General features: G+C 39.8%; 1 protein-coding gene across 4 annotated transcripts in view; it reads right to left on the bottom strand.

Annotated features, from left to right (window-relative positions):
• Positions 1-12,295: 12,295 nt before the first annotated feature.
• The window catches only part of nr2f5 (nuclear receptor subfamily 2, group F, member 5), a 56,773-nt gene continuing 49,255 nt past the window's right edge, over positions 12,296-19,813 (bottom strand). For all 4 annotated transcript variants that reach the window (XM_039751394.1, XM_039751402.1, XM_039751377.1 and 1 more), the window contains exon 4: positions 12,296-15,110. In XM_039751394.1, coding sequence (XP_039607328.1) covers positions 14,794-15,110 — 317 coding nt within the window. In that variant the 3' untranslated portion in view covers positions 12,296-14,793. The remainder of the gene's footprint in view (positions 15,111-19,813) is intronic.

Genomic DNA, 19,813 nt, shown 5'->3' with positions numbered 1-19,813 from the left:
TATGTATTTATTTAATTTTGCCTGTAATACTCCTCCAAATGCTTCATGATATACGGTTTAAAATAAAACTGTCACTTTCACTAGTCAAAGTTGAGAGGGTGTGCTGTAGAGAGGGTGGGCTCTAGCGCATACTGTGCTTTCTATAGATTGCTCATACCTAATTCAATGTGTCAGTGCGGGAGATTGAGGTTAATGAAATAGCGCAAAAATGAATTAGAAAAATGCTTACTGCTGCTGATGAAATGGATTCTGCAAAAGTTATCAAGTATTTCAGAGAGAAAATTGTACATTTCTGAGAAGAAATCACAGTTTTGGTGGCCCTTTTAGACTACAATATCGATGAAACTATTTTTGAATAAACTGAAGAAATGATGCAATACACGAGGCTACATGGAAGTTCAGGTGACAAAGTTACCTGTCCTGGACGCCCATCCAGCTGAGGCAATAGAACACTTTATTTTATGTGGTTTAAAAAATTACTGAACTCTATAATGTATCATGTTGGGAAAAACTAAAAGCATCCAGTGAGCAGCAGTAATGTGAATGATAAGACCTTGTTGATGAGAGAGGTCAGAGAAAAACAGCCAGACTGATTTGAGCAAAGAGGAAGGTTGATTACCACTGTACAACTGTAGTAAGCAAAAAACCATCTCGGAATGCACAATAAATCAAACATTGAAGTACAGTAGATGGGCTGCAATGGTGGAAGACCACGTCGAGATCCATTTCTGTTAGCCAAGAACGGAAACCTGAGGCTGCAGTGGGCTCAGACGCACCAAAACTGGACAAGAACAAAGCCTGCTCTGATGAGTCTCAATTTAAGCTGAAGCACACACATGGCAGTGTCAGAATTTTTCAACAGACCAAGTGAGTGATGGTGATGTAATGGTGTGGGAGAATGTTTTCTGGGCACACTTTTAATAACAACAAATCAGTGATTGAATACTACTGCTTATTTGAGAATTTTTGCTGATCAAGTGCATCCCTGTATAGCCACAATTTACCCATCTTTTTAAAGGCAACTTCCTGCGTGAGAATGCACCATGTCACAAAGCAAATGTAATTTTGGACTGGTTTCATAAATATGGCAACAAGTTTAGCATTTGTCAGTGGCCTTTCCAGTTTCTAGATCTGAATCCAATGTGATGTGGTAAAATGGGAGATTCATAGCATTAATGTGCAGTTGGCAGATTTGCAGAAATTGTGTGATGCAGTCATGTCAACATTGACCTCAAGGTAATGTTTCTAACATCTTGTGGAATCCATATTTTGAGAGCAAAAGGAAGACATACCCGATATTATTAGTGTTACTAATAATTTACAGAGTGAGTGTATATTTATCAATATTTTGCTCTTTTTCTCCATATTTTTTGAGTTATAGCTGATTTTGTGTACCAGACCTGAACAATACCATCCCTTGTCATTGGTTCTCACACTGCCTTATGGTCCTGACAGCATCTCCTTTTAGCGTTTACTAAAGCAATGTAGCATTCTACAGATCCATTTTATTGAACATGAGCTCTGTCTTCATTTTAGAGTTAGCACTTACAAGTCCTTTCTTCTATAAGTTACTGGAGCAGCTTTCCTTAACTGTGACCTCCAAGCTTTCTGCAAAACATTTTGTAATCCTTCATTGAAGCTGCATTTACTTTTGTTTGTGTTTCCTCTTCCAACTTCCTCTGTGTGATGAGAAAGACAGTTTTAGGCCTGAAGAAGTCAGAGTCTCACCTTACCTCATCATGGTCACAAACACTCTGGACATAGCCCTTCTTGGTAGACACAGGATGATAGGGATTAAGAAAGGATCTGATTGGCTCAGATTTTACTGTACTCAGGATTCTACCTTAAATCCAAGGATGCAAATGTGTGCTTTGAGGCCTCAAATTCTATATCAATTCAAGGTGCATTAGCAGTATTCAAGTTTTCAATGGAAATCTTTCAAGCACAATCATCGGCATGGCCCTGATTCTTTTAAGCTAAGTGAACAACCTCATCCCTGGATAGCTGCAGATTCAGGTGGTGTTCTTTCCTACTTTGTTCTTTGTCACTGAATAACAAAGTAGTAAATGGCTGTAATTACAATGTCAGCCAGCTGGAGCTGTAGGTGACTTCACATTTATTTATTAATCAAACAAAGTGATACTTCAGTTACATCATTAATTAACTGCTTTAGTAAAATTAAACACTGGAGGATTGAAATTTAATTGCCCTTAAATTGAGAAAAGGCAGTCGTACTTTTAATAGGTGACTAATCTGCAAATAGTGAGAAAATAGTAGCAACTCTTAATTTGGACTCCGCGAATTTTACTTTGGGTGAATTCTTTTGAAATGTAGGTGTTGTTTTAAATACAAAATTAAAACCTTTTACACCCTGGGGACCTTTTTTCAGCAATTCAGTACCCCAGAATAAAGCCTTATTATTAAAAAAAATAGAGGAAAGTCAATATTTCACTGTAACCTGACAGATAGCTTCTCATTGTGTCAAAATTAAACATTCCTTTACTTAGAAACTGCTTCTAAACTAGGAAAAAATAAATAAATCAGGCGCTCACAGTAATGTTTTCAAATTTCTGTTTTCTGATACAATGTCCTTCATGTACTAGTAATGACATGGTCATTTTTTCACCTCTGAGGTGTTCCCAGATATGTCTACAGTACCTGTCTAAAGTTTCATGTTGATAACATAAAGAACTAAAAAGTTACAGCATGTGGCACCATGGGTCCCCCTTCCCTAAGCAAAACCTCTCGAAACGGGGATCCAGGTTTATGGCACATAAAACAGTGAATCATATAAAACCTCTGAACCTCATACCCTAATGCACCCATATCCCACCTAAACATTTACATGAAATTATTTACATTATCTGCTCCTGCTTCAAATAGTGCATTTTTTCATTTTGCACACCCTCAGCTGTGCCTCATGATGTCCATATACAGGTGCCAGTCATAAAATTAGAATATCATCACAAAGTTGATTTATTTCAGTAATTCCATTCAAAAAGTGAAACTTGTATATTAGACTCATTCATTACACACAGACTGATGTAGTTCAAATGTTTATTCCTTTTAATTTTGATGATTATAACTGACAACTAATGAAAGTCCCACATTCAGTATCTCGGAAAATTAGAATATCAAATAAGACCAATGCAAAAAAAGGATTTTTAGAAATGTTGGCCAACTGAAAGGTATGAACATGAAAAGTATGAACATGTACAGCACTCAATATTTACTTGGGGCTCCTTTGGCCTGGATTACTGCAGCAATGCGGCGTGGCATGGAGTCGATCAGTCTGTGGCACTGCTCAGGTGTTATGAGAGCCCATGTTGCTCTGATAGTGGCCTTCAGCTCTTCTGATTTGTTGGGTCTGGCATATTGCATCTTCGTCTTCACAACACGCCATAGATTTTCTATGGGGTTAAGGTCAGGCGAGTTTGCTGGCCAATCAAGAACAGGGATACCATGGTCCTTAAACCAGGTACTGGTAGTTTTGGCACTTTGTGCAGGTGCCAGGTCCTGTTGGAAAATGAAATCTGCGTCTCCATAAAGTTTGTCAGCAGCAGGAAGCATGAAGTGCTCTAAAACTTCCTGGTAGACGGCTGCATTGACCTTGAACCTCAGAAAACACAATGGACCAACACCAGCAGATGACATGGCACCCCAAACCATCACTGACTGTGGAAACTTTACACTGGACCTCAAGCAACGTGGATTCTGTGCCTCTCCTCTCTTCCTCCAGACTCTGGGACCTTGATTTCCAAAGGAAATGCAATATTTACTTTCATCAGAGAACATAACTTTGGACCACACAGCAGCAGTCCAGTCGAGACGCTTCTAACTCTATCTCTTGTTCAAGAGTGGCTTGACACAAGTAATGCAACAGCTGAAACCCATGTCTTGCATACATCTGTGCGTGGTGGTTCTTGAAGCACTGACTCCAGCTGCAGTCCACTCTTTGTGAATCTCCCCCACAGTTTTGAATGGGTTTTGTTTCACAATCCTCTCCATTGTGCGGTTATCCCTATTGCTTGTACACTTTTTTCTACCACATCTAGTCCTTCCCTTAGCCTCTCTATTAATGTGCTTGGACACAGAGCTCTGTGAACAGCCAGCCTCTTTAGCAATGACATTTTGTGTCTTGCCCTCCTTGTGCAAGGTGTCAATGGTCGTCTTTTCGACAACTGTCAAGTCAGCAGTCTTCCCCATGCTTGTGTAGCCTACAGAACTAGACTGAGAGACCATTTAAAGGCTTTTGCAGGTGTTTTGAGTTAATTAGCTGATTAGAGTGTGGCACCAGGTGTCTTCAATATTGAACCTTTTCACAGTATTCTAATTTTCTAAGATACTGAATTTGGGACTTTCATTAGTTGTCAGTTATAATCATCAAAATTAAAAGAAATAAACATTTGAAATACATCAGTCAGTGTGTAATGAATGAATCTAATATACAAGTTTCACTTTTTGAATGGAATTACTGAAATAAATCAACTTTGTCATGATATTCTAATTTTATGACTGGCACCTGTACAGTATGAATCATTGGAGACGTCACAGTCATTGCCATACAATTGTATAAAGTTTGCAAGTGTGTGACTTATTGAGGTAGAGCTAAAGACCCAGAAATGTGAGGTGGTACATTTGCATTTTTCATTTACTTATCTGGCGACCCCTTTATCCAAGGCAACTTACAACATTTATGATACATTAGGTTACATTTCTTTTTTTTGGTTCTCCAATTGCAGCACAGGCAGGTCAAGTGACTTGCTCATGGTCTCAAAGTGTCAGTAGCCAAAGGTTGTTTCGTGACTCCTCTTATTTGGAGGATATCTCATGATTGATGCATCTTATAATAATGTGCTTGGACGTGTTTTGATCAGGAGAATCTACTGAAAGTACTGATATTTCACTTGTAGATATTTACTGTTGTTTTGTGAAGTAATAAGCAAGAGCACACGAAAAACCACAGTGCAGTGCTGTTTCTGGTTTTCAGCCTATAGCTTGTGTTTGCTTAGTTGGTGGGAGGGTTCATCACATTGCTTGAAATCTGTTGGCCAGGAGTTTTTGATGGATGCATAACACTTGGGTATTCCTTACACAGAATAATTACTATGATTTTTTAAAAATATTTTGTGACAATTTATGAAAAACCACACATATGATTTCATACAAGATTAAAAGTCAACTGTACCTATTGTAACAATTTGATTACTAGAAGTGTGAAGTCTACACCTGTTGCTTGCAAATGAGGCATTGTTTATGTTGGTGTGTAGCATAGTTCACCTGTATGATATAGCAAAAGTTTTTTAAATGATCAGTTGATCCGGTACTGGGCTGATGAGGGTGTAAAAGTGTCAACCTTTCAGTGGTCATGTTTCCAGATCTTCTAAAAGCTGCTTTCTTAAGCTGCAGCATCTTGAATTCGATGACTATTATAATACTTCATAGTCAGGTTGTTCAAACCAGTTGCTTTAATCTACAGGTAATTCGAAACATGCCAGAAAGACTATAACAAGAAACAAAGAAGTAGGACCATATACAAGGTGTGACAATTTAATTCCCAGAACAACCGCGTTGTGTCTCCCATGCAACGAAGTGCTACTGAAATGTTGGAGCTGTTGAAAGTAATATATAGTGAGGATGCTATGGAAAAGTCAAGAGTCTTTGAGCGACATAAGAGATTAAAGGAGGAGTGAGAAGATGTGAACGACAATGTCGGAGGTGGATATGGCAATGCCCCGAACCATGGTCCACTTGGTGTTCTTGGCTACGCTGGAATATCCACCATATTCACCTTGTGATTGTGATTTCTGGCACATCCCCAAAATTAAAACTGCCATTAAATTATAAAGATTTTGAGACATTTCTAAAATCCAGCATACCTTAACAAAGGAACTCAGGGGTATTCCAGAAACTGAGTTCAAGGTATGTTTCCAGCAGAGGGAAAGTCATCTAACTAAATGCATAGCTGCAAAATGAGATTACTTTGAAGGTGACAGTAGCCGCTAGACTACAGATACACACACATTTCTTACTACAGGTTCATTCTGGGAATTAAATTGTTACACCTTGTTACTCCACTTCTTAAATAATTTAATTGGTTTCTGATTAGATTAGATTAATAAAGTAGTGTATAAGGGAATACTGCTTACTATAGAGGGTGCAAGATATTGAATGGTCTGCCTAACAATATTAGTGATGTCACTTCAATAATAGCATTTAAATCATGGCTGAGGACTTTTTTAATTTGTATTTTTTTTTTTTAATTTAGCCATCATTTTGGAGTCTTCGCCATTTTGTTTTTCTTCTCGATGACAGTGACACTTAGTGTCAGGGCCTATTAATAAAAACTGACATTTGCAGTAAGGCTACCAATAGCATGAAGATTTTATTATCAAAGCAGATAGGAGTTCTAATGACATTTATAAAAATGCAGAAGGTAACAGAGTAGTGCATTAGGTAGAACCACCACCTTCTCATGAATCCATCATGTTGGGATTGAATGCCATGCCCAGTAAATGTCTCCATTGAATCTGCACATTTTCCCCATGTATGGATAGGATTTCCTGATTGCCCCAGTTTTTCTCTTGCATCTTAGAAATATGCTGGTTAGCTTAATTACCAGTTGCAAACTGGCTTTATTGGTGGGAGTGTGAGTGGGCCATATGATGGATTGGTGAAATGTTAATGGCTCTTTGCTGCTTTCAGCTCATTGCAACCGGGGTAAACTCTAGCCCACTGTGACCCTGCATTGGATTAAGAACATTTGAGACTGATATTGTATGATTTTTCCAAAGCATCATTCTTAAATATTTACATACTAAAATGTCAATCCAGTAGCTGCAAGATTTGATCCTAACATATTTGTAATTAGAAACTCATTTTTGGTTTATGAAAGATCTTGGATTACTAGAACATGAGGCATTAGATGTCATTGAGACAACAATATAAAGGTTAGCACCACTCACTTCCTGGTTATCCAAGATTGTGGATAAATAACTTAACTTGTTCATGTGTGCTTTGCTTTGTTTTTGAACTTATATAACAGACCTCCAGGCTTGGTTTTATTAACCACAGTTTTTGTTTAACAAATGGGTTTTGGTGAAAGATAGGATTTGATTTTGGGTTTAGACTTTAGCTTGGCATAATGACTTTGCCTCTTCTATTGGTTCCTTTATAAAAATACACTTGCCTTTACCATCAGACATAACAGAATTCAAGTCTTCATATTTCTCAAAGACATCAATAAAGTTGACGCAGCTCAGTTTTTCAGTTAAATAGTTGATTACATGCTCGAGGACACCAGTGAAAATTAAGGGGAAGTTTACTTATGAATGAAGCCAGGAAACACTTCTTCATGCAGAGAGTTGTGGGAATCTCGAGTATACTACCCAGTCATGTAGTTGAAGCAGAAACTTTGTCAACCTTCATGAAGTGTTTGGATGAGATATTGTGATAACTTACATATTGGCTAACTAAATGACCATGACAAAATTAATGGTCTCCTCTCATTTGTTAAACTTCTATAAGAGAAAAAGGGTCAGAGATTCTGACAAGCAAAAGTTCCATGAACAGCAACTTAAGTTTTTTTTTGTTTTTCTGTTTTTTTTTTGTAGGGCTGTATTCCATCTTGTTCTAATTACTATTCTGTGGAATGTGCTTGAATCAAAATAGGAACAATAGATGGGAAAATAAAAAACAGAGAAGCCAAATACAAAGCAGCAAGGATGTTTTCCTATTTCAGGAGGTTGAGTAAACCTGAAGTTTCACTGGATCTCCGTCCCCAGAGCATCACCACTGCTCTATAGCAATTCACCTGCCAGGCTTTACCAATTTAAACAAAAAGGTTTTAAGAATATTGTAAAGTTGACTTACAAGGAACAAAGCAAAATCACTTACCTTTTTAAATTTGTTGAAGTGTGGGGTGGGCTTCTGCGAAGATTTTAAAATTGGCCCGATGGACCCAATGAAAAAGGCAAGTGTCTCCATAGCCACCTGCTATTAAAAAAGTATGAAGTGCAGAGCATTTGGTTTGGTTTAGTTTAGGCATGCGTACATTCAAGAAGGGGATCCCAAGATAAAATACTGAGGTAAACTTACAAAGGAAAGTAACTTACTTTTCGGACAGCGTATTGGTTTGACTTTCAGAAGCTCGTTGTGGGTGCGCTAATGCTCACAATCATGCTACCTTGTGTGCATGCAAGGCCGTTTTGTCATTTATTACAGGCCTTGAAGGAGCTGAGCATAGCACATACACGGAAGGCAACTGGGTCAGCCGCTATAGGTGGAAGACAGCGGAATGACATAGAATTGACTGAAAAGGGTTGCTCCCCAGTATAAAAGGCACTTTGTACCTTTAGGGGTCATCTCTTTCAACTTAGTCGTAGGGTAAGTGCACTTGGTGTAGCAATCAGAGCGGCTTGTGCCTTATTTGTATATATTTTCTTTTGGTTTATAAAAAGAGGTGGCCTTAGGTATTGCAGGGCCTAGGGCTGACCAAACCCACGTGGGGCTGGTTACGTCAAATGGTGTTAGCAGCATCTGTGGACTGTATAAATTGAGCACAACTTTTATAAAAATAATGTTAACATACATTGGATTTCCTCATTACAGTATTCATCTACATTTTTGCAAGATAACACAGACTTTATCAAAATATAACTGAAGAATATAACTTGGCAAATCTGCTCAAAGTGGGGCCCCCTTAGGTGCGGGGCCTGGGAAGGCTGCCCCAACTTGCCACCCCAAAACACTGCTCTTGGATATAGCAATCTCCTAGTTAAAGTTTAGCTTTGGTGGAGGTATTTATATAGCCTGAGTTTGTGGTGCACTTTTAGTCTTTCTTGTATATACACTTTTTTTCTCTTTGAAAATATTTTTTGGTGATATTTAAAAGGACTTTGTTTAGTGTAGGATCCACCTGACTACATTTTTTACTTAGGAAGACAACTTTTTTTTATGTATATACATTTTTGTCTTTTTCATTTCAGATTGGCAAAAACCACTGTAAATAGTATTGACTATTTTTGATTGGGACATTGCTTTGTGTTTTTGTGAACTAGTAAATAAAACCCACTATTGATTTTGGAAATGTCATCTTTTTGTATCTGTGTCTCCATGTCTGCCATCTTTCAAGTCTGATCCTGGTCGGTACCAAATTACAAGACACTCAGTTTGTAGTTTGGTGCCAACCTTGCCACTACAGGGTGTCACATACTCACTTTACTGGAGACACTTGGGTCTGTGTAATACAATTTCTATTTTATCTTGGATGGGGAATAGCTTCTTGTTGACAAAAGCCAATCAATTTAGAGACAGCCTTCTAAATAGATATTTTTAGGAAGTTTCTAATCATCCAAAACACAATCAAGCTACTTGATCAAATCTCTTATGAGTGGTTCACTCACATAAACAACTTTGTGCATATAGTACATTTTGCCAGCTTTATTCAGAATTATGTTTTGTTTACACATGTATGAATTCAGGAAATTACATGAAATCCTGATATAGGAAATTTCTAGGTTGATTCTCCTGGTATTCTTGACAGCTTTGTCGTCAAATGCGTTAGACTTGGGAAATCACTGGTGTGTGAATGGGGGTTCAATGGAGTCCTCATGATTGTTTTTTTAATGAAGACGTATAATTAAGTTCACTAGTGATTGTACATTGGCATGGTGTTAGAGAGTGGGATTGTGGTGTTATGGGTCCACAGCTCGCTGAGCAAAGGCCATTTTTTAAAAAAATAATCACCGCTCTCACAGCGGCTTAGCTGCTATGGCCCCTCGCTGTTTAAAAGAAGCGCGAGTCAGTTGGGAGAGAGGAAAAAGAAAAAAGAACACGAGAAAGGAAAAGAGGATGGAGGTAATAGGGAGCAAGGAAGCAAGGCGGTGCAAGAGAGAGACAGAGACACGCGGAGCGTGTGGGCGAACGAACGAGCGCTCGCGGTCGTCTGCGAGGAAGCCTGGGTGTTGGGCCTACACCCAGGAGTTAGAGTTGGAAGTTGCTCCCGCTGAGCGAGCAGGTAGTGTGAGTGACCAGGGAAAGGCGACTGGCCGTGGAAGGCCGGAAAGGCAGTGGGAGTCGCAAGGCTTGGAGGTGAAGACCTTGATATGGGCGTCCTGGAAATCAAGGTTCCAAGTCTCAGGCCTGGGATGAGTGCCAGACCGAAGCCAGGATCGGGAGGTCTCCAGACCTGTGTTTGAGTTAGGAAAGGGCAGCTGCAGAGAGAACGTCTCGCCTGTTGAAGGGCCTGTATGGGAGAATCAGGTGAGACGCTAACGCTAACCGAAAAGAAGCACCGAGCTTGGCATTGTTGTTTGTTTTTAAAAACTGCTTCCTGTGGTAAGTTTTAACCTTGTTTTAAAAGGATTGTTTTTTTCTATTGTTTTTAACCTCCACGTGTTTTATTGGATTATTTATTTGAACTTGGAATTGCACAGCACTATTTATTGAACACTTTGTTTTTTGATTGTTGACTCTTTTAATAAAAGCACTTTGCACATTTGAATCATCCCCTTACTCAGTTGTTTATTGCCTCAACTGTCTAGCTCAACTCTGTGACATTATCAACAGTGTAGGGTTCAAGGGCTCCCAAACAGCGATGGGAGTGTGGAGCCGAACCCACATCGTCACATTTGGTGGCAGCGGTGGGATGAGCTAGCAGTGAGGCCAGAAGAGAAGACAGATCAGCAAGCGGGATTGGTACCAGACTTTTGGAGGACCCATGTACCCAAGCCAGAGGAGGACATTTTTAAGGACTGAGCTTTTTAGGGACATTTATTTCTGGTTTTTAATTGTCTTTTAAAGTTCTTATTCTTTTAATGTCCTGTTTTTAATGAAGGGGGCTTGGGTTGGTTTTAAAGTGGGATTGTTTTAAGTGCTTTTATTGTTTTAGTGCAGTGCAGAGTGGCCGAGCTGTGGACCTGAGCTCCAGTTGCATTGGATTGGCAGTGGTGTGGAGCATTCCCATGCAACTGGAGTTTTATGGGGGGTGGAATGAGGTGTTATGGGTCCACAGGTCGCTGAGCAAAGGCCATTTTTTAAATAAATAATCACCGCTCTCATGGCGGCTTAGCGAGGGGGCATTGGGCCATAGCAAGCTGCGAGGCGATCTGTGGTATGGGCGTTTCTCACCGAGTGCACAGGTGAGGGACTGCCCACATCCGTGATTGTTCCCGTGGCTAATGTGCTGCAGCTGCTATGGTCCCTCGCTGTTTAAAAGAAGCGCGAGTCGGTTGGGAGAGAGGAAAAAGAAAAAAGAACGAGAGAAAGGAAAAGAGGACAGAGGTTATAGGGAGCGAGGACGCAAGGCGGTGCAAGAGAGAGACAGAGACACGCGGCGTGTGTGGGCGAGCGAACGAGCGCTCACGGGCAGCTGCGAGGAAGCCTGGGTGTTGGGCCTACACCCAGGAGTTAGAGTTGGAAGTTGCTCCCGCTGAGCGAGCATATAGTGGGAATGACCAGGGAAAGGCGACTGGCCGCGGAAGGCCGGAAAGGCAGCGGGAGTCGCAAGGCTTGGAGGTGAAGAACTTGATATGGGAGTCCTAGAAATCAAGGTTCCAAGTCTCAGGTCTGGGATGAGTGCCAGACCGAAGCCAGGATCGGGAGGTCTACAGACCTGTGTTTGAGTTTGGAAAGGGCAACTGCAGAGAGAACGTCTCGCCTGTTGAAGGGCCCGTATGGGAGAAGCAGGTGAGACGCTAACCGAAAAGAAGCACTGAGCTTGGCATTGTTGTTTGTTTTTGAAAACTGCTTCCTGTGGTACGTTTTAACCTTGTTTTAAAAGAAGTTTTTTTCTATTGTTTTTAACCTCCACATGTTTTATTGGATTATTTATTTGAACTTGGAATTGCACAGCACTATTTATTGAACACTTTGTTTTTTGATTGTTGACTCTTTTAATAAAAGCACTTTGCACATTTGAACCATCCCCTTGCTCAATTGTTTATTGCCTCAACTGTCTAGCTCAACTCTGTGACATTATCGACGGTGTAGGGTTCACAGGCTCCCAAACAGCGATGGGAGTGTGGAGCCGAACCCTCATCGTCACAGGGATGCCTAGGTTGAAGGTGATGTGTGGTTTCCGTCATGCGTCTACTGTCTGTAATGGAGTAAGACGCTCAGGAAATACAAGGAGCAATCACTATGTATTTTTTTAATATTGCTTTGCAAATTGTTAAAGAGCTTTGTCTGAATGTCACTACACACAGACAGTAGATTGATTACTAAATGAATGAATACTCATAAATGTTTGTAAAATAGGAACTGTTCTCCGACTCTAATGAATAATTTCAGCCAGTTTAAACTTCAAAAATTATTTTATTAAACCACTGCAGAAGAACACAAAACTCTACAGGGTTGTTGAGGACAAATTGTCATTTTATACAAACTTGTTTCACATCCAAAGACACAGTCAGGTCACCTGCCTTCCACTCTTTACTATGTAATCTGTTGTCTCTTTCTGAAAGAAGTGTTCCATTACTATGAGAAGGATACAACACTTCTTGGTTTTCTGTTAATTTTTTTTCTGTTTATTTTCTTGTGTCATGTTTATTGACAAATTATACATCTGTTACCTTGACTTAAACTTAAGAATGTCAGAAGTGGCCTTTGGAGGGGTGTTGAGTAAAACTTCATAATGGATCAGTGAAAGAGGAAACCTTGCCTCCTGATTTAAGCACACAACAGCTAGCTAAATATCATATGGGTAAAGTGTGGCTGTTTTAGCATAAATATTTTTATTGAATTCTGTAATGTTCTGGTTACACTTCAGCTGACTATACAAAAATCCTATTGTTCGCTCATAGAATATAAACAGTTTGCAAAGAAATAAAACCCTCTTGTTTAGCAGTTGACAGTGATGCACTGTATGCTTAACAGATATTGTCAGACTTTTATGGAAGAAGACCCGCTCCTCTGTCTCTAGTAACAGTCTGGCTGGCTGTGTAAATCATCTGCTGCAAACTATTGCACCCTTCACTTCATTGATATCCTCTTAAAATTCATTCATTACATTTACTAACTGTGATTGATTCCATTAAATGATGGATTATGTGAGGAAGACCATATACAATTTGCAAAGTCTACCTGTTTTTCTTTGGTTGGTATCATCAGCTCACTCCTCCACTCCGTTGACTATTCTGGGGCTGCTCGGCTACCCCTGGTAACATTAACACTTAGTGCTGTAGCCACAGTAAAATGATGAGTTGTAGCTATGAAAGTGTAACTGTATAGCAGAAGAAAAGCTCTTTGCAAGGATCATCCTTTCACTCATAATCCATCCTTTCACCCTGTCCTTGCAATGCAAACAATGAATGAGCAAGAGCTAAAACTCATAAGTAAAAGTGTCATAAAAATGAATATGTCATACAAAAAATTCAATAAAAAATGTACAATGAGCCATTGATATTATATTGACAGAGCAAAGCAGCTGGTTAACCAAAAACTGGAGGCTAAGCTGTTACAAAATTAAAAATCTTGGCGATGTGAGAGCTTTGGAGGCCCTTGCCAGTTCAGTTCTTATTCTGAGCAGTACTGGCAAATTAATTTGCCTTATTTTCAGTTGCGACTAAAAAAATCTTCTTATAAGGTCATTGTAAAGAAGTTTGCTGCCAAAAATTGGACTCACACCAAGTAGTTTGACTCCTTTTGATACCTAGATGGATTGAGACTTTACCATAGTTGAGCTCTTATGTCCTGTAAAGTGCCTTGAATTCACTTTGGTTGTTGAGTGAGCTTCATAAATAATAATTAAAGACTGATTATAAAAAATGACCAGTCGCTTCAACACATTTTTGACAGTCTTGTCTCAAAAAAAAAAATAATGTCAGCAAATCTAAATTTGTTTCCCATATTTGGCCATAAAGCCCTGAGTTGTACATCTTCACAGTATCCATCTATTTAGTATCAATTGACCCCCCTACATGTGTTTTGCGGAAAGGCTCAGAGTTAAATTAGAAAAGAAGGATTCTTCAAACAGAATAGGCCCCAAGTCCACCGTTTTCTTGCTTAGTATTATGGTGTGGCTATTCTTGAGTGTTGTCAGATGTGATAAATGCTGTGCTTTCAACCAGGATAGCATGAATTAATTGTTCTCTTCTTAAATGAGTCAGCAGGTCAAGCTCTTCACACAAATGTGGACCAAGAGGTCAACTCTGTAACTCAAGGTCATGTTCACACTTCTGTAGAAGGTCCTGGTGCTTTCTGCAGGTGAAGCGTTAACTACAATGGGGTACAGCATGATGATCTCAGATAACAATGACTGATCCCCTGATGCAGATCTGTGTTCCAGGGAAGGAAACACAACAACCCACTTAAACACTTCAGAGTGCACACTCGATGGGGATTCAATTTACCCTTGATGTTTATTTGGCTCCTGCAATATCTGTAATCACCTATTGGAAATAATGGGAATTTCTCGCTTCCTCTCACGCTTTCAAACATTACTTCGGTTTTCTTTTGCAGCTCAAGTGTGAAATATTGGCTGTGAAAAAATGTTGTTTTTTTTTTCACTTTACCTTCAAACAAGCGTAAAAACAGATAGCTGAGATCTGGTTTCTTCAGTTTAGGATTAAGTAACAGAAATGCAGTGGCAAGCCAGTCACATGTTTAGAACAGTTTTTAACATGAATTACTAAAACAAAACAAAAAATAATAATAAAAAAGAAGTATAATTCCTGCTTTGAAGGTGCAGTGTCCAGTCTCTCTATGATGCAGTGTAAAACCCTTAGCCAATGCAGTAAGACAGACTTTTCTGGCCTTATTTTGGCATGGGCAGGACACCAGTAAAGAAGCACATCAGTGACCAGTCTCATTGTAGTGCAGCGTCAGACCCCGGTCCCTCTGCATAGGGATATATGGCCAGTTGAAACTGGAACCTGACAGCAGCATGTCCCTTAGCAGGGTTTCGATGGGAGTCTTACCCACCAGCCTCACAAAAAACAACTGCTCAATGACCGGAGAAGAAACTATACGTAGAGAAGGTAGACGCAACAGCAGACGTCCAAAGCGATTGGGTTGACTGGGGTACTGGTTGCGTTCATATTCTTCCAGAGCACACTGGGACTTTTCCTGGATGCTTTCCACATGACTGACATCAGACAGGCCCATTGCATCTAAAAGAAATGGCAATAAGAAAGAAAGATGAGAGACTCAGTTATGTGGAGGATCCAGATCAGGTAAGGATACTTATAATCCAGGGAAACATCGCAACCAAAGGAATAAAAACAGCAACACACTTTCTTGGGCAAGTCCATCACACATTGCCTTAGCCTGCATTTTAACAAAATATTTTCTGTGTTGGAGTGGTGGTAGTAAGAGGGATGTTCAAAAAATTTCCGCACTTTTTTTTAACTCTATTTATTAAGAATTTCAAAAACAAATTACAACACTTCTGTACATAGTCACCTTTTGTTTGTGATGCATTTCTCCCAGCATCGTACCAACTTTTTAATGCCCAATTACTACTCCTCCCACGTTCACCATTTCCAACGAAAATATACAAGTGTGGAAATTTTATAATTTCACTCATAGTTAGCACTACTCCCTCTGGCATAGTGGTCTGGGTTCATATTCTATGTCACTGTTCTCCCCATATCTACATTGTTTTTTTTTCCTCCAAGTACAGCAGTTTCTCTCCCACATGCCATAGATGTGAGCGTCATTTCAAACAGCAATTCTGAATCAGTGTACCTGAACAAATCTGGTAACAGACCCTAATATTAATTTTGCTCTAACAATATGTTTCCTTACCCCATCCAAGACTGCAAGTATAAACTCTGTCTTCAACCTGAACTGGACTAGGCGTGTTTGAGAATGTTATGGTATGGTATGCTTTGGGGTGCATAAACTAATTTTTAGAAATAACAAATGGGGTTGAAAGCAGATAAGGTCAACTGACAAGTAGATGGAAGGGTGAAACTCGTTAAAAGAGAGGTGTGGAAACTAGAAATAGAGAAATATTTTGTACTAAGTGGATGAGATTTATTTTCTCATGTTTTTCAGTTGCTTTGACATTTTATTTTCCTCTGGATTATCAATTCTATAAAACTAAACATCCATCACCTCACTCATGAATCTGCTTAGGATCACACAGGTTAGAACCTCTCTTAGAAGTATAGGCTAGGACTAAGGGCCGATTTATACTTCATGCTCAGAACGCGTATGCGCCCGCATCATGGCTGCCACGCGTTCCCAGCGTTCATTTCATGTGTCCTCTGAGCAGGTCCTCAGAAATTAACGCAACGCGTGTGCGACTTGCAGTACCAGCAAAAAGTCGGGGGGTGCAGTGTGCTAAAAGTCGTAACGTGACGTCAGTATCTCTGTTTACTATCTACATGTGACAGAAAGCCTCTATGTAGATCCTACGGGATGAATGCTACAATGTGGTGAAGCAAAATGCCGACATACAGATGCATTCGTGGTGCTTTTATATTCAAGCGTCGCATATTCCCGAACGTAATGATACGATATATTTTAAAAGTCTCATATACCATCTTTTGTGCCGTCTTTTTATTTTTTTATTTTTGCAACTTAACAATAGCAACATAATGTATAGCGTTATATTTGAGCCACTGAGAAAAAAGTGGTGACACTGTGAAAACGTGTATTTTGTGATTAAAGAGGAAATTTCGGCTTTAATCTCAAAATGTCCACTTTAACTTCGTAGTTTACTTTATCATTAATGCAGACCATCGTAAACGTCATCCCAGTTTTTAAGCTCTACGAGCTTCTTGGACCTGACAGCAGCGGAAAGCAGCAATAGATCGCCAAACAGAACAAATTAAATGTATGATATTCCAACTCTCTGCACATTTAGAATCTTTAGATTTATACTTAATATCACTTTCATGATGAAATGCATTAAAGTGTGTATGTTACATTTTACATATAATTTCGTTTAAATAATGAATACTGTTAATAATTACACACATGGGGGAATAATTACACACATGGGGGTGTCACGGTGGTGGAGCGATAGCACTGCTGTCTCGTAGGGAGTTATGTTGCTGGTATTTCCTGCTTGTATTCCTCACTGTGCTCCGGTTTCCTTCCAAAGATATGCAGATTTGGGCATTTGGTGCCACTAAAATGACGCTAGTGTATGCGAGTGCTTGTATTTACCTTGCAATGAGCTGAGGCCTCGTCAAGGGACTGTTTCTCACTCGTGCCCAATGCTTGCTGGAATGGGCACATCCCTGGATTGATGGATTTAATCACTAAACATCCTTTTCAGAGATATTGCGGTAAGGTGTCATCGGAATTTAATGAATGTTCTAGGCAATTCACAACACAGAGAAGCCGAACATGTTCTCACTGTGATAATATCTCGCACTGCCACCTGGTGGATTCCTCCAGATTTACGTAAAGTACGCATGCAAGTATGAACACTACAACGCTTGCGTAGCTGGAGCGTCTGCTGCAGCATGCGTCGCGACGCGTGAAGTATAACTCCGGCCTGAGTCTGAACAGGGTGTCAGCCCATCACAATGCATACTTATTACTATACCCACACTCCCTCAAATTAGGCCTACTTATACTTGATAATCTAGCAGGCACATTTTTGGTATATGAAAAAAAAAAACAAAGTATTTGGGGGAAAAAACACACAAACATGGAGAGAGCGCACAATCTCCACAATGACAGTAACCAAACTGAAAACGGAGTCTCTCCTTGTGGAGCTGTGAGAAATTGGCTGTAACCACTGGGCACTCAGTACACATGCCAATACAAGCACTGCTACTACTATTACAGGACTAATTTATTCTGACTATGGGCTTAAGAGCATTTTCTAGTTTTACAGTGCCTCATCAAACAGTTACATTTTTTTCATGATTTTACCACAAAATTATTTTAATGAACAATTGTTTCTGATCACATCAACTTTAATTCTGCTTTAGCTTCCTACTGATAAGTTGTTCATTGGGGTTCTACTTCCATCCACCCATCCATAAATTCACTTTCTGACACTTATCTAAATCCAGGTCACGGGGGCAGCAGTCTAACCAATGATTCTCAGACATTCCTTTTCCACGCCTCCTCCTCCAGCTCCTCTTGGGGGGATACCGAGGCATTCGCAGGCAAGGCAAAAGATATAATCTCTTCATCGTGTCCTGGTTCTGCCCTTAGTTCTCCTCCTGATTGGATTTGCATGAAACACCTCCCAAAGGAGGCATCCTAATCACATGACCAAACCACCTCACCTGGCTCCTTTCAACATGAAGGAGCAGTGGCTTTACTTTGGGCTCCTCCCAAATGTCTGAACCTTCTCACCCTATCTCTAAGGCTGATCCTAGACACACAGCAAAGGAAGCACATTTCTCTGCAATCTAGTTCTTTCTGTCACTACCCACAGCCCATGACCATGGGTGAGGGCAGGGACATAGATTGACCGGTAAATAATGAGTGTTGCCTTTTGGCTTAGCTCCCTCTTCACCATGACTGACTGGTACAATGTCCACAAGACTGTGGATGCTGCTCTGATTAGCCAGTTGATCGCCAGCTCCTTTCTTCCCTCTCTCATGAACAAGATTCCTAGATATTTTATCCAATATCAAGTCTGTTTAATCTGGTTCTGGGTCAGTGGCACAGGAGCCAATCCTGGTAGCACTGGGCGCATATCAGGAACTGAACCTGAACCGACATCCACCCACTGGAGACCACCCTCACACATACACTTACTCTCACTGAGATGGTGCCAGTTTAGAGTTGCAGAATAACCGAAAATTAATGTTTTTGGGTGTGGCAGAAGAGCTAGAGTACACAGAGTGCCTTTTTAAACATTGTCTGTCCTTGATTTACTCTGTTCTAGTGTACAAATGGTGTGGTAATTGGAAGGTTGTGCCTCTCCCTGGTAAGTGCGCCAGATAATTGAATATTGCCTTGCTGGGCATTCTAATGTATTCTATGCACAGTATATTGATTTTCCTAAATCACATTGGTACAAGCTGTCCATTTAATAGTGGATATTAAAAATGAATCTTAATCAAGTGATTATTGATTAGTTTATGTGGCATCTTTCATGCAGCTTATAATTTATAACAATACAGTCCATAACAAATCACTTGAGAGTGAATATGAAAAGAGACTGACATTAAACTTTATTACATGTTCCAAACTGGCCTATTATCCATCCACTGGTGCACTCATTTTTAATCTATTTTATTTAGATTCATAAGGAGCCATAGAGATGTGTGACTAATATGAATAGTCAAGTAGAAAGTGTGAAAATGCAGGAAGCAAAAAAAATAGGCTTGTTATTTGTAAATTGAATGTTAGTACTTTAGGGCATTCATCGAGAGACAAAGGAGGAGAATTATATAGCATTTTATTTATTTTTTAAGTATATTTTATTATTATAGATCCTAAAAGGCTACAGAACAAAATATACTGCAGCTTTGAGAAAGTGTTTTAATGGCCCCTTTTATTGGCGATAACCATCAAAATGAGAAAAATTAAAAAACAATAACTAGATAAGATTTAAATAAACATAATCATATCATAACATGCTTCTCCAGCCATTTGCAGGCTTCAGCAGGGAGGAGGTTGTCTCTTTGCAGCCGTGGTAAATGAGGCTTAAAGGAGTCTGTCTGTCTGTTGTCTAATGCATCAGCTCCAAGCTGCTACTACGAGGGCTTGCTGTGTGTGTGTTTCTGAGTGTGTGTGCTCGTGTGCAGGCTTTTTTATTTTACAGTAGCTACCCAGAGAAGCTGCACTGACATGAAGTGCAGGCTGAGAACAGCAGGGGCTGGATCAGCAAGCAGCAGCTCCCGGCTATAGAGGTTATGTAGGTCATGGGGAAGGTTTCCATGCCATGTTC

Source organism: Polypterus senegalus, chromosome 1 (assembly GCF_016835505.1).
Source record: "Polypterus senegalus isolate Bchr_013 chromosome 1, ASM1683550v1, whole genome shotgun sequence".
Taxonomy (NCBI): domain Eukaryota; kingdom Metazoa; phylum Chordata; class Cladistia; order Polypteriformes; family Polypteridae; genus Polypterus; species Polypterus senegalus.
The sequence above is the reverse complement of the archived record's forward strand: the minus strand, read 5'-3'. Positions and strand labels throughout refer to the sequence as shown.